The 26,832-nt window shown below is 39.3% G+C and overlaps 1 protein-coding gene and 1 long non-coding RNA gene across 4 annotated transcripts; both read right to left on the bottom strand.

The window, feature by feature from the left end:
- Nucleotides 1-19: 19 nt before the first annotated feature.
- LOC111320771 (uncharacterized) lies at nucleotides 20-23,485 on the bottom strand. 3 transcript variants are annotated; one of them, XM_088727150.1, is made up of 33 exons: nucleotides 23,284-23,485; nucleotides 22,322-22,433; nucleotides 20,161-20,377; nucleotides 19,045-19,404; nucleotides 18,577-18,711; nucleotides 18,133-18,198; nucleotides 16,392-16,472; nucleotides 15,101-15,190; nucleotides 14,861-14,958; nucleotides 13,883-13,966; nucleotides 13,254-13,307; nucleotides 12,577-13,111; nucleotides 12,202-12,402; nucleotides 11,402-11,461; nucleotides 11,053-11,115; nucleotides 10,428-10,571; nucleotides 9,399-9,482; nucleotides 8,991-9,059; nucleotides 8,647-8,774; nucleotides 7,427-7,498; nucleotides 6,997-7,282; nucleotides 6,242-6,275; nucleotides 5,328-5,462; nucleotides 5,051-5,135; nucleotides 4,585-4,678; nucleotides 4,031-4,096; nucleotides 3,854-3,910; nucleotides 3,019-3,129; nucleotides 2,255-2,859; nucleotides 1,739-1,836; nucleotides 1,023-1,086; nucleotides 671-820; nucleotides 20-443 (listed from the first exon to the last, which is right to left on the bottom strand). In XM_088727150.1, exons 1-33 carry the CDS (start codon nucleotides 23,354-23,356, stop codon nucleotides 323-325), a joined length of 4,632 nt encoding a protein of 1,543 aa, XP_088583276.1. In that variant the 5' UTR covers nucleotides 23,357-23,485; the 3' UTR covers nucleotides 20-322. The 3 variants fall into 3 exon arrangements, with proteins under 3 accessions (XP_088583276.1, XP_022779203.2, XP_088583275.1); XM_022923468.2 differs by having other exon boundaries at nucleotides 1,739-1,839; nucleotides 23,284-23,484; XM_088727149.1 differs by having other exon boundaries at nucleotides 1,739-1,839; nucleotides 5,051-5,132; nucleotides 23,284-23,484.
- Nucleotides 23,486-24,002: 517 nt separating this feature from the next.
- Nucleotides 24,003-24,819, bottom strand: LOC148727376 (uncharacterized). The gene is made up of 2 exons (XR_015989423.1): nucleotides 24,668-24,819; nucleotides 24,003-24,242 (listed from the first exon to the last, which is right to left on the bottom strand). It is a non-coding gene; the product is annotated as an uncharacterized LOC148727376 (long non-coding RNA).
- Nucleotides 24,820-26,832: the final 2,013 nt, after the last annotated feature.

The raw sequence follows: 26,832 nt of genomic DNA, 5'->3' as shown, positions 1-26,832 counted from the left end.
AGCGTAATGTAGTAACATAAACAAAATTTTCAACTGCTTTAATCAGATTCACTGCAATTACGGGTGTACACGCAAACGCACGCTACTTGCGAGTCACTCACCTCACACAACAACCACCTTTCGCCAAATCCGGTGTCAGTTCGTAAAACATTATTACGCCCGAGATAAGAATTTAAAATCTTGCTAAAACAACGCAAGTATCAGTTATCAACAGACTCACAAAAATCTCATAAAAGTCTCCAAAAGAATATTCTTACGTAAAATGCATTTTTTTAAAACTTATCACCGCTATGAACTTCATAACGCTTTTGGCGAACTGTGATCAAACCCAACGAATTTCATTCTTTTCATTAAGCGTTAGTCGAGGAGGCCTGGACAATGAAGAACGACCACTTGACATCCCCAGTTGAAAGTCTCGCGTTGATCCTTGCCGGGTGGGGAATCTGGAAACGAGTTAAGGATTAATTCCGAGCCCTTTTTTCCTTAAAACCTCGTCTAATTTGTCCTTTAAATCACCTTACTCTCTCCCGGCTACGGTATTCTATCTACTTTGCAAGTGATTTTTTCTTCTTTGTTCATACCAGCACAAACTAAACATTCGTTTCCAATGTTGTACGCCGTTTTATTCTCTAAGCAAGTAATAAGTTACTTAGTAACGACAAAAGGATACGAAACTGCTCTGTCTTCCGGTCCCCTTGCATTACTAACTTGAAGGCCAGCCTCGCGCCGAAAATTGCGAAGCCACTCGGCATGAGACTGCAATCGCTCAGCGGTGCTTAACTCTTTCTCTGAGGTCCAGTCCTTTACACCCGCTGGTTCCCTATAGACCGTAGAACATAAAAAAGGATGAGAAATCCTTAGGACAAATAAAGCTCTTTCGATTGGGTTTTCTCAAATAGTAACGCGGTTATTAGAGTAGTGTGAGTTTTCAAGACCGATAAAGTTTCAGCCACAAACGGATTCTCGGACTACCTCGCGACATCCAACTATGATTAAAAAAAAAATTGCATCATTTCACGTACCTTGACCCAGACAAACTACTCGTAGGTCCGAGGGAAAGCGAGGCTGGCGAGTCACGTGATTGATCTGAAATTAAAAAAAAAAAAAAAAAAGGCACGGTGTTTTTGTGAGTGGAATTAAAAATACAGTTAATCAACTGTAATATAACAAGTTCTTTGGGATGATTTATGAGGGTGCCAAAACAACCTCAGCATGTTGCTTTAACATTTAATATATAAAAAAAAAAAAAAACTTTATAAAACAAGGAATATTGCGGTTATAAAGCGATAGTACACGAAATGAATCAAAAGTAAATATTTTCTCTTGCGAAAGATTTTTTACCCACAGGAAGAAGAAAAGACTTAACCCTTAACAGTGACCAGCTTCTAATTTCTTCTTACAGTATACTCCTCGAATCAAATGTAAAGGTCATGAGAATATCAGAAATGATCAACAAATTAAGAAACTCCTGAACAGCTTTACGGAGCCCTTTAAGTTAACGGGACCTTATAGAAACGGGCCCTAGGTTCAGACTCCATCTAGAAGTCCCGCAGTGATTCGATTCACTTCGCTTCGGAGACAACTGATCTGTTTATCTCCCAAAAGTTGGGATTTTGAACAACTTATACCTTAAGAACCTTAATAACACTGAGGTGTTAAATACTTTAGCACTTCAATTGGCATATCATATAGATCATTTTTTGTAATTGTTGTTTTTTAGTCTTGATGTGAACTTAACCTCCAAAGTACGATCTCCATTTCCTTTCCAGCTGCGATTCAGTGCTTTCCTGGTTTCTGTATGGAGCCTGAGTTTGTGGAGGTCCGCTATTCATAGGACTGCTGTGGCAAACAATAAAACAGATGAATTAGTCCAGAGGGTTCTAATTTCTACGGCGATCGTGAAATTTTGAATTGAAAGGGATTCTATGTAAGGCCTCCCTTAAAACCAGGTTATAAAACGTTTTCAATATTTTCAATCCGATTGATTAGGTACAAAAGGAAATAAGTGTACATGGTAACTTTTAAAGAAAGAGGATTAAACACGGATAAACAGATAATCTAACTACAACAGGTATCAAACGACAAGCAAACGCGCTACATTTTAGGTAAATCGTTATTGCATTGTGGTGCTTTTTGATTTGCTCAGCATGAAGCGAATGGTACAACACTGACAACACTTGTAACAAAGCACAGTCTTAAGCTAGGATATACCAGGGACAACCCCACTTAAAAGCAATCGTCGACAAAAACTCACAAAGTAGTAGTTTGTCCGTGGCGGCTGGGTACCACATGAGCACCAGTGGGTACCACAGGAGCACCAGTGGGTACCACAGGAACACTAGCACCTCTCGAAAGATAAGGATCTGTTACTGTGCCAGGGTGGTAGGGGACCTGGGCCTGACTGACCCGACTTGCTTCAGGATACACAGGCGCGACACGAGGCTCCCTGAGAGCATCAGGAAACGGCTGCGTGACATGCTCAGCCCTGAAGGGGCCCGGCGTGACACTTGGGTGAGTAAAGGATGGTGCACGAGTCTGAAGTAATGTTAAAATCCGCGCCAAGTCCGTGTTTATCTGCTGCAACGAGTAATGAACGGCTTCGGAGCTTTCATCCCCAGTAGAGGGTTTCCTCAGGTTTCTGGGAAGGGCCACTTTCGGCTGCCTGCTGCCCATCTTGACGTCACTTCTTCTAACGTTCCCGCTTATGATATCACCATAGTCGCTACTGCTGATGCCGCTGCTGTCGTCATCATCAAGAGTCTTACGCGGCGTTTTCCGAGGACGGTGCCTGTCTCTTGTCGACGGACGAGCGTTTCTGGAATGCCCAAGGAATGTGTCTCCCGAGTCCGAAGCAGTTGACTGAAAACCAAAAAGAAAAAATTCTTAGTACTTAAAGAGAGGAGTGCTGTCAACGTTAGTTGACAGAATTTGTCATTTCATGCGCATCACAGAATTACTGAAAAACCGTTAATTTCAAGCAAGATAATTTCGAGTATGATAACAATGATAGTGCCTTACCATTCCGCCTAACAAGGCGTTCTCTAAAACCCTGAGCCTATCTTCCTTCTGTCTCAGCAATTCTTGGCCAGCGGTCATGTTGTCCATTACCACTCCAAGTTCCGCTTCCTCCTAGACAACAAGAAAATATCAAGAGTGTAAGGCTCCTGAATAAGCAATGTGCATGGAGTTAAGAACGCATCTGGCCGTGTCATTTAAGGTTCACATATACCACAATCAGCCAGCTTGCCAATTCTAGGCGAGAAAAAACCTTAATAGCGCTCGGCATTTCAATCTCGTGCTAGAAATACCAAGCCAAGTAGTCAAAACGACCTTACAAAACAAAGGAAACTGTCAAAAGCAGCCAATCGCTACTCTGTAATTTTGGTTTTATCAACTGAGCTGATAATGTAAGTGGGCCACCGTAAAGAGTGGTCCTTCGTCATTCGCTCTGACGAAGGGCTAACGCTCGAAACGTCAGCTTTTAAACTCTTTACGATGGCCAACTTATATCATAAAATCGGTCGTTAAAAAAGCCAAATCATCTTGTTAGACTCCCCGCCGACGCAGCACAACAGTTTCTTTAGAAACTTAACCTCTTAATTCAACACCACTTAGCTGATAGGGTGGTGTTATTTTCTTGACCAGTTAGAGGGCGCAATGGAGTGAAACCGAAGCAATCCCTGATCCCTTTCGACACTTAATTGAAAGCTACCCTTTTTGGTCAGGTTTCCTTTGGTCCTCTTCAAGCGCTGAAAAACGAGACAGGGGACAGGGAGGGAAGCCAAGTGTGACGACAAAGGGTTGGGCAATGAGTACTTAACGGGGTTTTAATCCAAAGAAATAACGTCATTACCTCATCTAAGCGTGTTCTTACATCTTCCAAGAACGTAGCGTTACGACTGGACAGAGGCTGCAGGAGGAAAAAGAGGAGTCATTGTACAAAGTTGTCTTTAAACTGTTGTTATCGAAATTACACGTTGTCTTTTTTTTTTATTCCAGAATAGTTTAAGTTGCGCATGTTGAAACAAACCTTTCCTCGTGAACTGTTCCGCGACACATCATTTGTCCATTCTTTCCGAGCATCCTCTAAAGCGGTCTGATGAGGAAAAAAACCCTTGTTATGTAACAAATTACAGTCTGTATTGGGATCAGAATTGGCCCAATCATGTATACTTAATCCGGTTATCACAACATAAGGTGGCTAGTAGTGTTCCTTATCTACCTTCGTAAGACGCTATACCATCATGGGTTTCATTAAAGGAACCCAAATGGCACCATCTAAATCAGATAGTTTCGCTAAAATTGTACTACACTGTCACTTTAAAGTCGTAATCTAGCATGCAACGAAAGCATTATCCAAAAATTAAGTAACTTGACACCCGAGATCAAATGATCATTGCGAGAAACGCTTTTCGTAAATCTTTTACTCCAAGCAGGTAATTTCTCCGAGGTCTTTTACAGAAATTGTGACATGTTCATAATAAATAAGTGAATTTTTTGAAAATCGTTGATTGTATCTATTGTAGATATCATCAGGAGGAAATAAGTCAAGCTCGTTGAACCCCAATCTAAAAATCTCCTTACTTGTCTTCGTTGGACAGAGCGCCGTTGCCGTCGTAAAAATTCCTTGGCCCTTGTTATTGCATCTCCCTCTTGCGCAATGCGGCTTTTCAATTCGCTGCAAGAACAAGCATGAATTTTTACTTCCAAACTTTATGACCACTCCCTTTTCTTCCCAGAGTTATTTCCCGCGCGAGTCAATAGATGCCAGCAAATAGTTTCGGTTCGCTTTTCCTAATGCCTCTTTTTCAAGAATTTACACGGTGCCCAGATACCTTTATCATCAGACTTGCACTTCGGATTACGCTTTTAAATTAAAGACGTTCTGCTCTGTGACGTTAATGGAAGTACAGATTTAACCCGATTTTCCCTCAAATCCCATTCCCTGAGGCACCAGAGCTCAGCAAAATCCTATCCCAGTTACCTGAATACTAATTTCCCAGTCTTAAAAGAGAGCGATTTCAACAGTTCTAAGGCGCTATTTTCTCACCTGTTACGAAGTTCAGCTTTCTTCTTTAAATACAGGAAGGTTCCTTGGACGTTCTCGGAAGAACTTTCATCTGATGAGATATCTGCTATAAAATATTACAGTGCTATGTGACTCGCCCCAAAATAAAAAGGAGTGCATTCTCTAAGCAAACCAAATCGAATCTTGGATTACCTTAGCATATTAAATTGAAAATTATCCCATTCTATCTAGAACTAGTTTTAACTGCGTGACTTTTATCAGTTTGTGAGTTACATGGGGAAAGGCATTTATCTCTCACCTAAATCGAAAGCTCTCTCCAATCCACCGGGCTCTTTTGGTACTCGGACTCCTACTGAGCCTTTCTTGGCCGTTGAATGCACAGCTGCCCGGGGAGAAAATTCACCTGGGGAAAGGTCCTCGCTGTCTGAACGATCTGTGAACAAAATGCCAACATTTTAAAGAGAGAGATTAAATTTTGTCAAGAGTTGAGCTGCAAAGAACATTCCAACATAATGAATTAAGACAAAGGAGAAGTGAGATTTGACAGAGAGCTCAGACTATCGCCACCGAGTACTTGGATACACAGGCTTCCCCAAAATAAACAGCTAAGTGCCATTTACCAGTAATGCACCTGGTGTCAAGCATCAGAGCGCTTTTCTATTGACCGTAGAATCACAACGGAATCCGAATAACGCTATCGGACGCATTTGCCGAAGACGCCCTAACACTGAATGGAGGCCTTTCGAGCCTCGTTTTCATGTATTCCAAACCAGGCGTTTCCGTGCGGCCGCCATTTATGAATTGGGTGTATGCGAATAATGTAAAATATTACAAGGAACCAATGAAAAAATTCAAGTCAACGGACTCTCGCGCAGGGAAACGTGAGTGACTAATTCATAATTGACTTCCGTTTTTTTTTTGTATCTCATTGGTTGGGAAGAAGGCGCGAAATTTTTAAACCAATCAAAAAGGAGTGAAGAAAAACACTTATTTTAGACATTCAACTGAAAAGCGCTCTTATTGACTCTAAATTGGGTTTGAGATCTGAAACCTAGCTTGAAGTTGGCCGTTTTATTGATTTGTTGTTTGTCTAGGATTTTGCCAAAAGGGCAAGAGAGCAAGTAAAAGTCACTAATCTGCCAGCTCCAATAAATATGACAGACCAAATCGTATCAATGATTAATCAGTCATTAATTATAATAACAATAGTACCTTTCACTTCTGAAGGTGGCACAAGACGATTGCCCTGTAAAACAAAAAATGATTATTCTTTGGAACATTACATTGAAGCGTACATTGATTCCATAAAAGTAAGAAAAAACAAAAGAAAAACAAGAGTCTGTTCTTGATACCAGAACAGTCGAACAACCAGAAAGAAGTCGTCAAAGAAGTAATTTATAACGAGCTCAAAACATAACAAAACCAAGAAGGCCCCTGCAGTAAAAAACAGAGTACCGAAGCCTGCGATCCTCAACGGCAAAACCGCAAAAGGCGGGAAAACGAGGGGCACGAGGACGTTTTCACCTGAAAGGGAAACCGCTCATCGCAACTAAACTTCAGCAACTTTTCTAGCTTCCCTGATAGTTCACTGAAAGCCCTTTCTAGTCCTGGCTCCGGTTGTTCAAAGGCTGGATAGCACCATGATATCCTCTGGTTAAATCTCTATCCGGGTGGATAGCGCAGTAGGTTTTGCTAACACGTATCCGCTGGATACCGATTTATCCACTGAATAGCGTTATCCGACCTCTGAACAACAGTACCCTGGAAGGAAAGCGACACTGCGAGATTTAAGTGTCCTACCCAATAATACAAGGCAATGACTTGATCAGGGCTCAAACCCGAAGCCCAGGGCGCGAACCGCAGTCCACGCGTCTCTCGCCAGCGAACCATGTGACCCTTTTTTCTTTATAATATTCGCAATCTTAAAATTTAAATTACAGCTCAGTTGATACAGTCAAGGAACATACCTGAGTCGCAGAAACACCAGGAGGTTCCAGGTCCTCTACATGTAGGGCTTCATCTTCAGAACCCACGTCAGCTCCTTGTTTTTTGGGCCTTTTCCTTACGTCTCTAACTTTCGATGAGGAGGGCACTGGCTTTTCAAGACCACTGTCATTTACCAGGGTGTTTTCGTGTACACCGTTCGTAATGGTTTCTTCTTGAAGTCTATCACGCTGAATCAGAAGGTCTTGTAGCTCTTCATTCTGCTTTCGACAACTTTCTTTGAGTTCTTTCAGATTTTTCGTAAAGTTGCTGGGACGAAGCAATAAAAAAGGTGCATCTAAGGACTATACGAAGTCTGTAATCTTCAATCGCAAATTAACAATGAGGAAACGCAACGCTATTTAAGCGCCACAGTCGAAGTTGGAAGACGCATCACACAATCCTGTAACAAACCTTACGTCACGCTGAAGCTCTTGCTTAGAAGTGTTTAACTTTTCCAATTCGGTTTCAAGGTTCTTCTTCTGTCTGTAAACAAGAAAAGAAAATACACGATATCTCTTTCATATCACCTTGGATTTGCCTCCGACTAAAAATGGTATGGGGAGTTATTAGCCCTTTACAAGCTCACATCAATATGTATAGTCTCCTTACTGCTCGTTATACATTTCTTGTGGTACCTACGAGGAGAATTTGTTTGACAATCGCGAGCGTCTTTAGCCGGTGATCATTTCCGTTATTATTATGACTTTAAATGTTTAATTCACCAGTGACACTATCAGGATAATTGAGATGCTAGTCAAAAATAAAGTTAAGAATAAAACGTTAAAAATAAAGTTAAAAATAAAACGCTCAAACCCGAGTTAATGTCCTGACATTTGAAACACGAACCTGTTTAATTTAATCAAGTCACGTTCACTACTTGAGATAGCTGCCTTCATTTCATCTAACTGAAGCCTTGCGAGTGTTTGTTTGTATAGTATTAAATAACTCGTGATCAGTGGGTAAAAAAGGAACAAAGCGTATGCAAGGGTGGGAATGAGTGTGTAAAATAATAAAAGAAACATTCGAAACACGAACCTGTTTAATTTACTCAAGTCACGTTCACCACTTGAGATGGCTGCCTTCATTTCATCTAACTGAAGCCTTGCGAGTGTTTGTTTGTATAGTATTAAATAACTCGTGATCAGTGGGTAAAAAAGGAACAAAGCGTATGCAAGGGTGGGAATGAGTGTGTAAAATAATAAAAGAAACATTTGAAACACGAACCTGTTTAATTTACTCAAGTCACGTTCACCACTTGAGATGGCTGCCTTGATTTCATCTAACTGAAGCCTTGCGAGTGTTTGTTTGTATAGTATTAAATATATTAACCAGTAGTTTCACTAGCAACCTTTGTGGCTTCCCTTGGTGTTGATGTATGGGATCCCATGAAAATGGGTTCCCACTCCACTGATGAGCAAACTCGTGATTTGTATAGTATTAAATATATTAATCAGTAGTTTCACTAGCAACCTTTGTGGCTTCCCTTGGTGTTGATGTGTGGGATCCCATGAAAATGGGTTCCCACTCCACTGATGAGCAAACTCGTGATCAGTGGGTAAAAAAGGAACAAAGCGTATGTAAGGGTGGGAATGAGTGTGTAAAATAATAAAAGAAACATTCGAAACACGAACCTGTTTAATTTACTCAAGTCACGTTCACCACTTGAGATAGCTGCCTTGATTTCATCTAACTGAAGCCCTACGAGTGTTTCATCCTCTCCTGTCGATGCCACTGCCTGCTTGCCGGCTCGAGCTAGAGCCTACAGGGAGGACGAAAGAAAACCACGAGACTCTACTATAACTCCATCCGGTAAGATCAACAAAATAAAAAAAACAAAAAAAACAATCAGAATTACAGACTCTCTTTTTTTCCAACAAGGGTACTCTTTTTTTAAGGCACATTCTGGGTGTTATAACTTACAAAAGAAACCACCGGCTCAATTTTCTCATCTGACGAGTGAAAAAGGTTAAATTACCTCCCTCTGCTGTACAAGTCTTCTCTTCTCCTCTCCTATTTCCTCTTGATTCTCCTCCAATGCTCTCCTCTATGAATTAAGGGAAAAAAAATTGTTTTCTTTATTAACGCGACGATAGAAACTGACAGGCAAGATTCTGATCAACTGGTAAGTAAGGAACATGGAACAATTAATGTTAAATGGCATGTTTATGGCGATCAAACTACCACATCGTGCGATTTCATCCATGCAAATGAAACCAGTCAAACGCGTCGCCTGAAGAAGACGAACAGTTTGCAGTCAAAACATCTTGATCACGATCTAAATTACAGCGAAACAAACGATTCTGCATAAACATTATTGTATTTCAACACAATTCCTTACTTATATATTGACTCTTAATGGACAAAATTGTTCAAGTTGGCATACCTGGGAGGCTAATTCTTCTTCCTCTTGTTCAAGTGCCTCGCGCAGCTTGTGCAGGTTGTCTCGTTCGGTCGCCATACTTGCTTCCTAATATTTCCAAAAAAAAAAAACTGTCCTTATTTAAAAGTGCAAAAAGGTTGTACAAATGATATTGTTCCCGAAGAAACAAGTCATCACAGTGAGGGAAATTCTGTAACAAAACCACCAGCGAAACTGAAGCCTAAGCCTTCGAAAACGAAATTTCCGCTCAGCATTAAAGCTGAACGCCGACAAAATCTTACTTCAACTTGACAGAAGCTAGTAAGTAATGGATTGGTAAAAAAGATTAACTCAAAGAAGGCCATAGAGAACGAGAACTAGCATAGAGATGGTCAAGAAAGGTGGAGAAAACGCAGTTCGCAAAAGAAGGCGAAAAATATTTGGGCTAAATTTTCTGTGAAAAAGGCACAAATTATGATGTTGATCTTTCAAATACGACATTGAATAGTTAATTTTTAAACCGGAAGAATTGCTTTCAATGAAAACATGACTATCATTGTTGAACGGCATCACATAAATACATTTTATTTTAATTTGATCGTGAACGTTGAAAGAACTCTTACAACAAAACTAAATGCGGGTGACAGAAAGAAACACGACTTGGACCACAGACTCCTTTCGACCGTCACCTAGATCCCCTCCGCATTCGAGATTTCTCTGCAGTAAAAAGTTTTCTGCGTTTAGCCCCGCCAAAGAAGGAATGTCACTGGTTTAAACATATGCGAGTTATACTTCCACTATTGAATTACATGATGATCGCATAACGCAGCTCAAAACTCGGAAGGCAGAGAGGCCGAATAGGAACCATTGCCAGACGATGCATGAGCCTGTAATCATAAGTCTTAAAAACATTTCAATCAGACGAAGTTAGAAATAGGAGACTGGTGCCTAGCAGCCACGTATTTCAAGCTCACTTTCTCGCGGCCACGCAATGCCTCTACTATAATTTGATATTGAGAAGTCAATTTTGGAAACACAAAGTAAAAAACAAACCATTTGGTCTAGTTCTCTTTGCAGCTTGTTCTTCTCAGTCTCCATCTCCTGTCGCAGTTTGTTCATATTCTTTTTGTGTTCATCTGTCAAGTTCCTCTTCTCCTTTTCCCATTTTTCGCTCAAGTCAAACCTCTCCTTGGTCTCCTGCTCACAGAATACAAGAGGAAATATGTACAAGCCATGCGCGGCCATGTTTTCTTCTCATAGGGCCTCTCTATACCAAAATTTCCTGGAAACATGGCAACATGCCGAGGGGAAACTGCGATGAAATAGCTTTCATTGAAAAGGTTACTTTTAAACTGAATGTCAAAAGTAACCGGAATTGCATTGTTTTCATTTTTACTTCAGTCTGTGATTGGTTTAAAAAAACTAGCGCCACGCTTTAAACCAATCAGACGCCAAACGAAAACCAATCGTGACTTGGTCGCCTACGTCAACGTCTTCCCGCGCTTTTAGTAGTTTAACTGTTTTTCACTTTGAGTCTTCATTGGCTAATGATGATACAAGCCTTTATTACGATTGGCCGTTGTAATTACTTTGGTTTTGGTTTTACGGCAGTCAATTAAAAATTGCATTACGCGAATTTCTTGAATGTTAAGGATATTATTTTGTTTTATCACATTACCTGTTCCTTCCACTCTTGTTTTATGCTGTAAATTTTCTTCTCGTATTCTTTCCGCAAAGCCTCCTACAAAAATACATTGTTTAAAAAAAGTTGTAGAGGGAAATTTGACACTTAAAAGATGAATCACTTTTTAAAAAGGAATCTGCAAAAAAGAAAAAAAAATTAACTCAAGGGTGAAAAGATCTTGAACGAGGTGGTGGCGGCCGAGTGGTTACCAAGTTGGACTCCGCTTAGAAAGGTCTGGGTTCGGAGCTATCCTCTGGCAGGAGAAGAAGCAACTTTCTACCCTACATGCCAAAGAGACCGGTCGAAGGTTCTCAAAATTTCGCCAAATACTCGCTCGACTTACTAGTTGTCCCTCGTTCTTAGCTTCTAAATCTTTTTTCCTGTTCAAAAATTCTTGTTGAGCCTATCAGGAAAGAGAAAAAATAATTAGACAATCTTCTAAGTGATAATTAGAACATAGCTAGCAGAGTCGCGCAATCAAATTCATTAAACGCAAGCGTGCTCAAAATCTCGATAGTGCACGCTGATAGCGTCAGCAAATCCGACTTCGCGAGAAATTTTTTTTCGCGCGAGCGGCCATTGTTAGCGCAGGGAAAAATAATATATTTCGCGACAATAATGGTTACAAACAGAAACTCGGCCTACTAGTCCGAAAACGAAGACAATGTTTGGACCTTTTCCCTTGGGCTAGAGTTCTTAAATGAGGCAGAAAAAGAGAAAAACAAAGGAAAAGGATACTCGGCATCAGCGCCGTCACGATTCGCTTCAACAGATATTGTTGTCCGTTTTTCGCGTCGGATTTGATGCACAATTCCACCGGCTATGTTCTAAAACAATTGGTTCATGCTTTCAGCTGTGCACTATCGAGTTATGGAGCACGTGGGAAGTTTGGAGAGCACTCAAGAAGCTAGAGTTGCCCTCGGCTATCGCCTCGGGCAACTCTTACGCTTCTTTCGTGCTCTCCAAACTTCCCGCGTGCTCCATAACTCGATAGTGCACGCTAAAGCATGAACCAATTGTTAACTAGATGCCATCTGTGATTTTTCCGACATAAAAGAAAAACTTCTTTTGACCTTCAAATTCTATCAACAATAACTATTGGAAAAAAAATGCAAAGGGGGGACAATTCCTGATCACTTTTACCTCGACATCTAGTGAGTCCATACTCATGGTGAAATTAGGTTTGGATTCCGCCGCAGATCTACGTGCAGCATTTAATTGGCTGTTTTGTGCCACTTCTAGCTCATTCTTCAGCTCCTGCAGCGCTCTCTCATGTTTCTCGGCTAACTCCGTTTTCAGTTGTTGAAGTTCGTACTCGTTGTTTTGTTGTAGCTCCTCCAACGCCTGCAGGATATATATAGTAATTGCAATAGTGATGTGGCAAAAGTTAAAGGAGCTTTGCGCAGGCCTTTGACCAAACTCCAGGTAGCATTTTACAAAGAAGGGAAGGATATTTTTTGAAGATAATTAGACGAGTAGTATTTAAGGACAAAAAAAACAGCCTCTCTTTTAACATACCATCTCTTTTTCCTTCTCTAATTTCTCCCTTAACTCATCTACAACTTCACTCTGTTTATCTTTTAACTTCTGTTTTTCTTCCTCCAGTTCCGCTGCAAATGTCTCCCGCATCTTCCGTAAGGCCTTCTCTCGTTCATCCGCCATCTTGTCGTTCTCTTGTTCCTCATGTTCCTCTAGCTCTTCCTTGAGTACTTTCAAGGCCTCTTCCTTTTCCTTTCTCAGTTCAGCCTCTTCCTGCTCTTGTTCTCTTTGTATCTGCTGTTTAAGTTTCCTCATAGCATCCTGCTTACCCTCTTGCAACATGGCTTCCTCCTCTAGAGCGTCTTCTCTGGCTTTTTCTCCGAGTGTTTTCATCACAGCATCGTGTTCCTTTGCCAGTCGTTCTTCCTCACTGTCCTGTTCTTTTTTATATTGCTCTTGGAGTTTCCTCAGAGCATCTTCTTTCTCTTTCTGTAGTTTCTGCTTTGCCTCGTTCAGTTCTTTCTCAGTGGCTTTCCTCATGTCTTCGATTGCTTTGGCTGCTTCTTTTGCAAGCCTACAAAACACACCGTAATTTGTGCTGACAATTACACCACCAAATTTTCAGGGTAGCACTGCATCAAACTTATGGTTTCTACAGACACTGTAAAAGGATAATCAGGCTTTTGAAATTTGAAATAAAGAGAGTTTATATTTACTTTTCTTTTTCTTGATTCTCTGCTTGTTCTTGTTCCCTCTGATGTGATGCTCTTCTGCAATTCAAGACATGGACATTTATAACACCAAACAGCCACCAAGGCGTGGAATATTAGTGCTTAGAGCAGTTTTCAACTGAGTGTCGAAAGTAATCCCAGATTGCATTGTATTTACTTTACTTAGCTCTGTGATTGGTCCAAAAAAACTCACCCCACTTTATCAACCAATGAGATTCAAAACTATAAACTTCGTCACTCGTGTTTTCCCGCGCTTTAGGCAGTTTGCTTGCTTTCACCTGGAGTTCTCATTGGCTCCTTATTTTGCCCTGATTCACGGCTGTTGTTACTTTGGTTTTAATTTTACGACACTCAATCGTTTAAAAATGTGTTAATTCCGACAGTTTTTTTTTTTTTCTGATGTCCTTCTGTAAAGGATTGCAGATTCGTGCGACTTACATGTACCATCTTATCTGACCTTACTTAATTTCAGACATGCAGCTTAGCAGGTCTAACTGTTAAAGTTGTTATAACGGTCTGATTATTGCAGCGTTGAAACACTGGTAACCAATGAGTCAAAAAGGCCTTTTACTTGACGATACAGCTTGGATTTTCAGACATTTCCTTACTCTGACCTTTCTGCCGCCTCGGCCTGTAGTGTGGCTTTCTGTAACCTCTCTCCTTCCACCTTGTTCGTTGTTACACCACTCTCCTTGTTACTGAGAAAAAAAAAAACATGTACACACACACAAGGTAAGGATCACCTGCCTGGAAGGTCTTAGAAAAATAATTCGGCATCTGTCAACTGTTCGGGCAACAGACTAAACGGGGCAAGAGGGTGAGTAAAAGGCGAGGGGAGACTGGGAAAGTAAAAGGTGGGGAGGGAGGGAGGGGTGCGAAAGGGAAAACGCTGGAGAAGGCGGGAAGAAAGGATAAACCTACAACAATTATGATCAACCATTTACATGTACATGCTGTAGAAACTGTCAGAAAGCTTCAAAACGTTAAATAAACCCAACATTCAGGAGTCATAGTTGGCTAAACCTTTAGTCCCTCGGATTGGAATGGACTTATTACTTAGAAATTGAGAAAAAAAGAAAAAACAAACTAAAGCGGTCGATAATTTTAGGCCTTTTGTGGAGGCAAGACAGTGTCCAGTCTTCTTTTTGCAAGAGGATGATTCTTTTTGTTTGGCCAGAGAAGAACAAGTTAAGAAGATGGACCCACGCACAATCTTTAAGTCTGACGATATATAGCAAACGTTGTTCCCCTAGATAGATAGTTCAGTAGGTAGGTAGGTAGCCTTTATTTTGAAACGTTGAGTGTTAAAGCTACATGATAAAAATCCCCACAGGCATGAGGCAGACCGGTGGGCTATTTAAAGAGCGCAGCCGAAGAGTTGAACCAGGGGCAACTGAGAACAAATCCAGTGAGTGGCAGGGTGGAGGACTTGAACCCAGGCCACCGGATTTCAAGTCCAGCACCCTAACCACTCAGCCACGTCGCCTCCACCTTAAAAAGGAAGGTGGACGAGTCTTCTCGTCTCGTTTATCGTTGATAGTTTTGAAAGTTGCCATCATCCATTTATTACTGTTGTTATCACCATTGTTTACCTGGAAGGACTTGGATCTTGAATCAAAATATCACTACTCCTCACTCCAGCCATTGTCCTTACACTGCTGCTCACTGCAGCTACTCCACTAGCTTGAGCCTGGGAATACAAAATGCAAACGTACTGCTCATTACATCACGGAAAAAAATACAGCATGACGACTGGGTTGAAAATGTCTTAGTAGTGATCAAATTGGCACAGTTTGTTTGGTCTCTTTAACATTACAAATACATAAACGTACCTCTGCTTTAGTGGCACTTTGTGCTGGACTTAAAAGCTCTGCACTCATTCCCTCCAGTCTGTCAGACAATGTCTTGTTGATGCCAAAGTCCTGCACAGGAACAAAACACTCATTTAAAATTTCTTTCCCTCTTTCATATTTTCAACTTTTTGAACTCCGAAAGTTGTAACATGATGATACAAAAAGACCACTACACCTGCATGTGAATAATTATTGAATGGTGTACACCGACATAACACTATTTATTAGCAAATTTTGCACTCTCCAAAGTTGCATATGTCTCGCACATAGACGTGTTACTTTGACCCGAGGAAAGTCTTGGAAACACTGGCTAAATTTTACAAAGGATTCCTCAAGCATCCTTCCTCTTGTATCTACAAGGTTACTATTTCAATTTGAAAGCTTTGAGTGAGACATCAACAAAAGAGGAATAAGTTCATTATCTCTGTCCAGGATAGTGGAGCTGAGGGACTACATGTAAGTGGGGCGGGGAGGGCAGGGAGGCGGGGGGCAGGGGGGGCATAAAAGAAGTTTTGTTTAGGAGGGGATTTATTCCCTCAAGAAAGGATTGAAGCTCCTACCTCAAACACTTGCATTCCCCCCCATCTAACCCCCCCAAAAAAACACTCATTACCGCACCTCTGCTTTTATCATTATTATGTTATTATTATTATATCTTTTCCCTTAATCTCCACATAAATCATCCGCACTCTGTCATAGATTTCTTGTAACTGTGTCTGTCATACAATTCTTATGATGCAAGTTTGAAGAATTTGTTATTACACCGACTAATACTCCCCTAGCTTATACAATTCTTTATTATCATCATTTGTCTGCTTGATATTGTATTGATATAAACACAACGAATATATGAAATCCATATATCTGAACTGCGGTTATAGAAATGTATTTGTGCACGATCCTCGCAGTAACTGAGAACTATTAAATAAGCAATAGTGAAAATCAAACCTGAAAAAATTCAGGCCTGTACGGATTCGAATCACTGACCTCTGCAATACTAGTGCAGCACTCTTAACCTTGTGAGCTAACAAGCCAACTGGGAGCAGGTCAATAAATTGGTCTGAAATAAACCCGTAAGGTTCGAATCCCATACAGGCCTGAATTTTTTCAAGTCTGATTTTCACTATTGCTTAAATAGTGCTCAGTTACTGCGAGGATCGTGCACAAATAGGATTGTATTGATATAGTAAAGAAAAAATTCTGCCTTGATCACCCCTGGGAGTTAAAGTGTTAAGAACAAACAGTCAGTTTATAATTAAAGAGTGCTCACCACTTCTTCTCCATCATCAACATCACTCATTGATGGCGTGGGAGGAGACTTGATATTTGAGCTTTCTTCCACTTCTGAGTCCTAACAAAATATGATAACATAACAGACTTGACTGTGTACTCCAACTGGCAGTCATATTACCATGCAAACACAAACCTACTCAGCCAATCTTAACATCTCAAAATTCAAGATAAAATCATGACAGACATAACAAAGAGGTTGTGGAGTTCAAATCCTTCAAACTGTATTAGTTAATATTCACTGGTGCCTTGAGCTGAGGTCTATTGCACCAGCTTTTTGTTGAATTTATAAATAATATGGTAATAGAACCAAGAGAAGTTCAATTTGTACAGGTAATCACATGATTCTGAGTGCAATTTGGAATAAATAAGCACTGCAAGTAAATTTTTTCAAAGACTAACAAAATTGCATGGGCCCGTCGGGCGAGTGCAATTTGTGGTCTTTGAAAAAATTTACAAGTGCTTATTTATTCTAAATTGCACGAGAAAATCATGTGATTACCTGTTAATAATTAATATACATGAAAAAATACCAGGTAGCTTCTCATAACTACGCAGAAGAAAAGCGCGTGCATAACGTGCAAAAATAATTCATTCAAACCCTACAAGTGACATTGACCTTGACATTGACCTTGACATTGACCTTGACCTTGACATTGACCTTGACATTGACATTCACCAATCATTCTGACCAATCAGAATGTCTGGTTTGTTTCTTTCTTTGCACTGAATTAACCCTCTTCTGCACTGAATTAACTCTCTTCTGCACTAAATTAACTGAAAACTGAATTGATCATCTTAACCAATCAGAACTGAGAAATTTTTTCATGTATATTATTAGGTCTGTAATCATACAAGTGATTAACAAACTCGGATGACTGCAGGTCCAGTTCATTAATCATGAGTGCAATTACTCACTGAATTGGATAAAATGAAATCCTATTATCAATTAATCAAAACTATGGCAAAGTTGCAAATTAAATAAACTAGCCATTGGTTAAATGATTTCATAAAAAAAAAATGTTAACTAGCCCAAATGCACAAATGCTGAAATTATGCCTATATGACTGATACTATCAATTAGTATACACACATCACATATGATGCATAAATATATCTTATTAACCAAGCGCGAGGGCCATACTGGGAGAATATCAGCCTGAGGTCTTGACAGTACAGACCGAGCGCAGCGAGGTCCGTACAAAAAAGACCGAGGGCCGATATTCTTCCAGTACGGTCCCAAGCAAGCTTGCTTAATAAGAGATTTATCATATGACTGAAGTTCAAAGGGACACAAGTTCGGTATCATTCAGGACCATTCGGGACTGTACCTGGTCCAGTACTGAGAGAATATTGACCGGCAATAGAGCATTTTGATTGGTTGAATTTAGTTATTGGCCCTCTGACTGCCCGAGTCGTGTAATAAACTGTCTTATTACCCTGTCTATTAACTAGCATGATGCATGCACTGTCCTATTAAAGCTTGAATCACACTTTTGATAACCAGTCAAGTTTACGTTTCTATTAATAGTGTGAAATAAATACAGTTCAAAGTTGCTTAAGGTTGGTTGCTTATTGGAGAAATTGAGCATGGAGTGTAATAATCATGAATTGGAGTGATGGATGCAATGTGACTACATATAGACTTGTTTCAAATGAATCTACCTGATTTAATGATTAAATTTTGGAGAACAAATGAATCTTCATACAAGTAAACCCACCTCATAGCCAAGTGCTCCTATGTCATGTACACCAGCAAGATCAATTGTTGGCCGTCCAAAATCACTCTGCAAATAAACAGTCAAATCTTTTCATACTGCATGCCAGGGAAACTATTCACACACCACATATGAAGAGTGCCCCATTCATGATTTGTAATCTGGTAGTCCCAAGTACAAGGCCTTCGCCTTGCAATTCACTGGATTTGTTCTTGGTTGCCCTGACTTCAAATCCCTGGCTGTGCTTTTTGGAATAGGCCTCCTAGTCTGCTTCATGCAAGTTGGGGTTCTTAAACACTGTATTAACCTTTCTTTACAATGTTTATCTCCAATTTTTATCTGGTAAATACTATCAGAGATATCAGCTACTTATAGCTACTCTGTAAATTCAAGGTAAAATTAAGTCATGGTTGCATTTTTTTTTTTCACAGCATAACAATTGTGTACCTTTTCTTCCTCATCTTCTGAAAGATCATTCATAAAGTTCAGATTTATGTTGTCCCCTAATCCAGTGCTTAGCGTGATTGTTCCACTACCATCACCAACTCCACGTCCAAACTTTTCTTGATCTGTTGACTGTTTCTTGTTTTTATAGAAGCAATGAGATTGAAATGAATTCAAATCTACATGTGCCTGTAACATGCTGGTCAATAAATGTAATGAGCTGACATTCTCCATGAATATTATATAATGTGAAAATTACTACCTAGCAGTTCTCTGTAACGGTAGAATCCTAATTTTTCAAACAACCATGGGAAAAATTAGAATTGACCTAATTCAGGCAAAGCTTTTTAAGGCTTCATTAAAAAAATTTTTAACAAATTGATGTACAAAAGAGATACACTATACATGCATCTTTTGACAAAAAAAAAAAAAAAAAAGGCTGATGTTGAATATCAAAATTCTTGAACTTACCCCTAGTAAATCCTTAACGCCACCAAGAGGGGCCTGCTTAAAAGGATCCATATGTCGATCTGCACCTGAAAACCTTCCACTAGTCCCAAGCCCACCATTAGAGCCTCCACCTAAGGGATTTTTTCCCAGAGAACCTCCAAGGGAGCCTCCTTCAAGAGAGCCCCCTCCAAGAGAGCCTCTTCCAAAAGACCCCCCTCCAAGAGAGCCCCCTCCAAGAGAGCCCCCTCCAAGGGAGCCCCTACCTAAAGTGCTCCCTGTGCTTGCTCCAAGGGAACCACCCAATGAGCGACCAGGAGAAGAATCTCTCAATGGAGCTAGGGACCCTTCACCTTTCAGTGGTGCCAAACCAGGGCTAAGAGACTTAAAGAGGACATTAAACACATCACTCTCCAATAAAAATAAAACTTAGATATGATAGCTAAAAGATATCTTGAAATTTAAGAAAGGGCTCAGAGATTTTCATTCTTTTCCTAAACACCTGCACAGCTAAGAAATGGGAAAATCAAAATAAAATTTCTTCACCTAAGGAGGAGCTCGGAAAAGATTCATAATCATACAGCATGCATTAGCTGTCTAACAAATTAGTGATAATCCCAGTAAAAGTTAATAACAAGTTGAGCCCAAAAATTGTCTCTAAACTGCAGCCTGGGTGTTAATTAAAATGAGAATGCTCATTTTTATTAACCATTTTACCTGCAGAGTCAAGTAATCATTGAATTTCAAAGCCAAAGTGCTTGATGGATGAAAACACTTAGAGAAAGGGAGATTTCTGGAATAAAATGCTATCGTCATGGAATATTATTTTACAAAACATTATAATTCCTTACTACTTGAGCTTCTGATTGTAGTTTTCTGCATCAAAACGTAATTATCTGACAGCGTCCACTACAATTTCAACCATTGTCCTCTTTGATCATCAAACAAGTAAACTAATATTCTATTAATGATTAATATACTGCAGTTGATTTGTCAACTTCTTCTTGCAACCTTAGGCCTCATGAAGAGTCAAACAATTTTCAAATGCACAATTCATTGAATCCATGTTGTTTCAACTGTCTAGTAGATTACTCCATGTAAAATTATAATAATAAGAATAAGAATAAAAAACGAGATTACCTTCTGTTTATTTAAAGATCCTTCAAGTGGCTTATTTTTCTTGCCTCCATCCTTTTTATCCTTCTTTTTATTATCTTTTTTCGCTGATGCACCCATACTGCTTCTTCTTCTTCTTTCATCAGTAACCATGTTTCTATAATAGTCATCGCATGGGTGATCCCAGACACTGTCACCCGTTTGGAAGTTAAAATAGTAAATATCTCCATTGGCATCTTGACTGAAAAATAATCCACCAAAGAAGGAAAGGTCATTACCAGTAACCCTTTGCACCCTAACATTAGTTTTCAAATTCTCCTCACTGTTTTCTTTAAATTTCCTTATCTACTGACACGGAGAATATGTCTGACAATCAGAAGCTTCTTTAATTGTCAATCATTCCATTTAAATCTCATAATTAGTTCTTATTAACCGAGTGGGAGGTTTGTATGGGAGAATCTTGACCGAGGTCGCCAGTACGGACCAAATGCAGTGAGGTCTGTACTCGTGACCATGCGTTTTTTATTTATTTTCGAAACAGTAATTGGGTAATTTTGTTGGTAACCATGGCCAAACCAATATCCTCACACGTGAAAGATAAAAATAGTATCTTCACTGCGCACAGTGAAGATATGATTTTTTAGTAAAAGGAGAAATCCTGGTATTTCATCAGTATCTATATAATAAAATGGTTAATCCTTTAACTCCTAAAAGGTGATTAACAAGTAGATTCTCCCTATAATATCCATACAATGTACAGCAAATAGGTGATGAGAATGCTCAATCTTATCTGGTAGAAGTTGTTATCTTGAACTTACACTAAATCTCGCAGCTAATTTACAAAGAAATGTGTTGCAGCTAGAGGGGAGAATCAATAGTTTGATCTCTGGCTAAAAAGTTTTTCTTACTGACTTGCACCTTACAGCACTCTAAGCTCAATTTTTGGTGACTAAAATTCTGGCGAAAGTCGTCAATTAGCGACCAAAAGATTAAAAGAGAAACTTACTTAAAAAATTATCAACAATAGGACGAATTTAATCAATAGTACAAGTGGTGGCAATTGAAGGTTGCCGTTTGGCGACCTTCAATTGTAAAATGGTCACCATAAAAAAAATTTAGTTGCACCCTTCCCCCCCCCAAAAAAAAACAGAAGGGGAGGACACTTCATGATAAATTACACAATTGGCTAATGCGCCGAACGGCACATTTTATCACTTAGGTTTGCTACTGTAAGAGAACGAAAAGGAAGAGACTGTCTAGTAGCAAAAACGATTTATTTCAACATTACAAAGCTGTTGAGACCATGCAACATTGCCAATTGCCCCTTCAAATCGATCAAATTTGCCATTTTTTTACACAGTCAAGTTTCTGAACGATGAGAGGCAAAAAGAGAAACAAAGGTGATGCCACCGCTTGTACTATTGATTAAATTCGTCCTATTGTTGATAATTTTTCAAGTAAGTTTCTCTGACTTTTAATCTTTTGGTCACTAACTGGCGACTTTCACCAGAATTTTAGTCGCCAAATATTTTTTTCACTCACCATGGCGACCAAAATGGTCGCAGCTTAGAGCGCTGCCTTAACACATTCATTCCTAAGACCTCAAAATCAATTCTCCTGCTTGTCTTCTATACATTTGTTAAAATAAATAATAACAAAATCATAATGTAGCTCAGAGAAGCTAGCCGTATTTCATTACACCGCCCAGGGCTCAACATTAACGATAGCCCACTTAAGCCACAGACTAGTAGAAATTCAGTTTTGGCTGGTGGTTTTCAATTTCCACTCGCCAGTTTGGCTAGAAAACAAACTGAAATTTTCCTAACATCTAAGATGTCATCAGCTTCTTGGCTGGTATAGGGTTGAAAAGTTAGTGTCAAGCCCTGCAAACTGAAACTTTCCCTCTCTATTTGAACCCAGAGATATTATAATCAATATCTTGCTAACCTTGTTTTCTTGGTCCTTACTTTCTGTTACAGACCCTCCTTTTTTTCACTCAGATTTTGGACTTTGGCCATAAATCCAAGCAGAAAAAAATGGGTCTGTAACTAATAGTACTGTCTTTGAATTTGTTTGGTAAGAGTTCTTTATTTTATTTATAACTAACATCTTGCCTCAGTTACATGAACAGTGTGTATTACTATATTCAGCAGCTTAATGGCCACAAAAGTTTTCTTCTACTTACCAAGGTTTCCAATCATCTGGTAGAGGAGCAACAATACCTTCCCTTGCAATATACAGAAGATCTCTTTCTTTTATAGGATCAATACCTATTGAATGGGCATACTCAAATATCTCTGCAAAGCAAATTTGGAGAAAAAGTTACAAATTAATTTTGGTGCAGTTGGCCTCAGTGCTCACCAACAGACATATACCAAAGCTCAAAAAAATATCACAACCTCTAAAAACCAGACTTGTTTAAAATTCAGTCAACAGCTAGGATAGTTCCAGACTCAGACACTAGATGGACAGTTTATTTTTAAACATTAGCGTTAACTCCTTCAGACCAACAAGATTTCAAAATTGATAAGTTAGAGTGTTTACCACAAAAAAGGGCTTAGTTAATTAAAGCTCCATTCATTAATACATGGTCACTTACAAGAAATTTAAAGTGATGATAAAATTGTTTCTTAACTACAATGATTCTAAGAAAATTAAAGTCCTGAGAAGCTTAATTTTTCCCGACTCGATTGTATAACTTGTTCGCTTTCACTGTGCAATTTTGTAAGTTTGTTATTCATCTAACCCTGTACATTTGGCAGATTATTGTTTCATAATCGTTTTGGGGAAGGCGAAATTTTTAAAATGAAATTTCTTCTTCAGCTAACTGTTTCTCTTTTCTTCTTTGCTTTTTTTTTTTTAACGTCGAACCTAAGTACTTTAACAACTGATTGAAGTTTTCTGCATCAGAGTGCATTTGTCTGCCAGGCTGCCAACTAACATACATTTTCAGCTACTATCATGCATCATCGATTGCCAGATCACTGTATTAAATTTATGTTACCAATTGATTTATCAGTTTCTGGATGTCAATTTTACCGTGCCCGAGGAATCAAAAACTGGTCCAAGCCTTGTTTCAATCACTGAAACCTTAAATGAACTTAGACGTAAACAAGACAAACACAACAACGTTTAAATTTACTATACCTTGTTCTGTCGGTTGATAGTTTTCATCATATTCCTCTTCCAGGATCAACTGCCCGTTGATCATAGTAGCCATACTGGTGTAATTATTCTTAAAAACTATTTTCTACATGTGGTTTTCGAATAAAACTGATACAAGTTAGTAAATGCAAGGTAAACGGTGATCGAGACGCCATTTGTTGTCAACGAACAACAGGCAAGGTAACCGAGCCTGTTTCTTTATGAGCAAGGCCTGGAGAGAACATCCGTTCGATGAGATACTTCCTTACAGGTAACATTTTGCTTTTCAAATACGACATGTACACTTTGATGTATGAACATTTCTATTACCATCATTCCACGTCCACAGAGTGCATTATTCGATTGAGTTTCGAAAATAATTTGGAATTTTATTGATTTTGCTTCTCTTCCCTTCTGTGATTGGTTAGCCAGAGACGAAACGCGCAACCTTTTTTACCCACTTAGATCTAGATACAAGAGTACTCAGTCGGATTATTAGAGAGGGATCAAAGAAAACTGATACAGCGTTATGGGGGAATCAGGTTAATCGAGGTTAACTGATTTTATCTTGACACAACTAGCAGAATCCTCTGTCCCCCCCCCCCCCCCCCCCCCACCCAAACCACGACAAATGATAACCGGTTCTTCATCTTCTTTCCTTCCTTCTTTCTTTCTTTCTTTCTTTCTTTCTTTCTTTCTTTCTTTCTTCCTTTCTTTTCTTCGAGTTTTTTTTTTTTTTCGAAAATAAAGTTAAATGGAATAAAATAGGGATGAGCCAAGGATAGAAGTTATCTAGACTCTGAATTTAGCTCTTGCTTAACAAGTACATTTTTCAAGATATGTAGCAGATAATTGCATATGCATGCTGCAATATTACGTATTTCAGAGGTATAAATCAACTACAATTGGCTCACTTTTTAAACTTGTCGCAGCCAAGTTTGGTAAGGAAGTTGTATCGTTTCCTGTTATAAGAGGAAAATATATATAATGATTACAATAACAACAATAACATTTATTATTTGTATTGCGCCTTTTCTATAAAATATTCAAAAGCGCAAAATTAAAAAAAAAGGTGTTGCTATGTGTCTTATCAGTAAAAGATTAACATGAGATGACGTCCCAACATGGTAGATAGATAGATAGATCACTTTAATTATACACGTTAAATTCCACTCAGTCGTATACAAGCAATATACTCTACAAATGTAAAACTTAAAACCATATAGTCATTATAAAATATATACAAAGATTAAAAGCCTAATCTAAACGAACTGAACTAACTTCTTATTAGAATGAAAATAAATGAAAATAAAATTACTGCCTTTCAGGGACGCCGTGTCATTAGTTCACTCAAAACTGAAGTTACTTGGCTTCGTCTTAAACGCACCTAATGTTTAAGATACTCTAATATCAGTCGGAAGGTTATTCCACAACGCGGCACCGCTATAAGAGAAACTTTTACGAACATAATCGGTACGAGGTTGCGGAAGAGCCAGCCTCATTTCACTATTTCGCAATCTATAACTAGTAGTATTATTACGAAAGAGGAATTTATTTGATAAATAAAAGTTACACACGAGGTGCAGCCTGGTTTGTTACTTATGCTCTTAGCACATTATGACGTCATCTGAGATCTCGTACTTAACAGACCCACAGCAACAAGGAATCCATTTGTTTTGTAGCAGACCTTTTTTTTTTTTGTTTACGTCAACCTCGTTCCCAGGGCCTTTTCCCTTACACCAGCTAAGAGAAAAGGCCCTGGGAGCGAGGTTGTGTTTGCGCCAGTTTTAGGCGAACGGAGACAGGCGCTAACTTCAGTGAGCGCCTGAAAACGCAAAAAAGTCACCCCGGTTTTGCCGGCTAATGATAACGAAACAAAAGTCCGCTGTATGAGTTAATCATCCTTCATTAAATCATAGCAAACACACAATCAAAATGTGTCTATAACTCAGCTTGTTATGTAAGCCCGAGCCCGGTTGTTCGAAGGGTGGATAACTCTGATTCAACGGATAAATCGCTATCTAGCCGATAAGGATTAACAAAATGTGATGCACTATCCAACAGATAGAGATTTGTATGATGCACGATCCTCGCAGTAGATAGCGCTATTTAAGCAAAAGCGAAAATCAGACCTGAAAAAAATCAGGCCTGTACGGGACTCGAACCACTGACCTCTGCGATACTAGTGCAGCGCTCTACCAATTGAGCTAACAAGCCAACTGGGAGCAGGCCGTTAAGTTGATTCGTAATAATTCCGTGAAAGTGATAAATGAGATACAATGAATATATGAAGATCATATATCTACTGCGAGGATCGTGCATCATACGTATCTAATACCGCAGTTCAAAATATATGATCTTCATATATTCATTGTATCTCATTTATCACTTTCACGGAATTATTACGAATCAACTTAACGGCCTGCTCCCAGTTGGCTTGTTAGCTCAATTGGTAGAGTGCTGCACTAGTATCGCAGAGGTCAGTGGTTCGAGTCCCGTACAGGCCTGATTTTTTTCAGGTCTGATTTTCGCTTTTGCTTAAATAGCGCTATCTACTGCGAGGATCGTGCATCATACGTATCTAATACCGCAAATATATGATCTTCATATATTCATTTTATCTCAGATAGAGATTTATCCCGCAGTGGATAGCGTTCTCCACCCTTCGAACAACCGGGGCCAGTACATTACAATTGCAATTGCGAGAATTGGCTCAATCCCTGTAGAGGTTCAGTATTGCATCTTAACGCCTGATCGAATTGCCAACATGAGTACAGTTAAATGAAATGTTCTTAGCCTACGTCGCACTTTAGTCCTTTATATAGCTTTCGGTGATTACAATCCTTAGACTATATCTAGGAACAGTTCCTCCTTTTCATGCGAGTAAAAAAAAAAAAAAAAAGGGGCAAAAACATTGATGTTAGTGCGCTTCACGGAACTCAATTTTTTTGCGCCAAAATAGAGGGAATATGTCTAGATAACACAAACAATCAGTATATTTCCGCGTTCGTCTCAATTTATTGAAATACAAACCAGTTATATTTTCATGAAATTCTGTCATATTAGCGATCGTTCAACTCGCCCACACACCTGGTTCGTGTGGGCTTAAAAAAACACGTGCATGTGAAGTCTTCCATGCAGTGGTGTAATTTACAGGCTGAGTGTACAAGACAGGTATTTTTTGTTTAGAGTGTACATCTGACCAAACACGCATCAATCTTATTTTTCTTTCATTTATCATGCTCCTGTTAAATCTACCTGTAGAACGAGTGACTTCAAAGTCGAAATGCCGCAAGATCGATACTGTGATGCTGGCCTAGTGACGGGCGGAGTTACATGCTTCGATGATTTTTTGAAACCGCGCAAACGATTGTAAAAGTGTCTTTCAGTGTAGACGAACCCTAGCTGTACAGAAGACCTCAATATTGCTTTTGTGTAATCTACAGCTGTAAAACAGTAGTTCTTCGTATCAAAGACAAAAAGACTTAGGCTGCACGAAATGTTGCAGAGTTCGTTTCACTGAGTGAGAAATTTTAAAAAACTTCCCTGTAA

Source organism: Stylophora pistillata, chromosome 7, assembly GCF_964205215.1.
Source record: "Stylophora pistillata chromosome 7, jaStyPist1.2, whole genome shotgun sequence".
In the NCBI taxonomy this organism is placed as follows: Eukaryota; Metazoa; Cnidaria; class Anthozoa; order Scleractinia; family Pocilloporidae; genus Stylophora; species Stylophora pistillata.
Note: the sequence above shows the minus strand (reverse complement) of the source record. Positions and strands in the feature narration are given on the sequence as shown.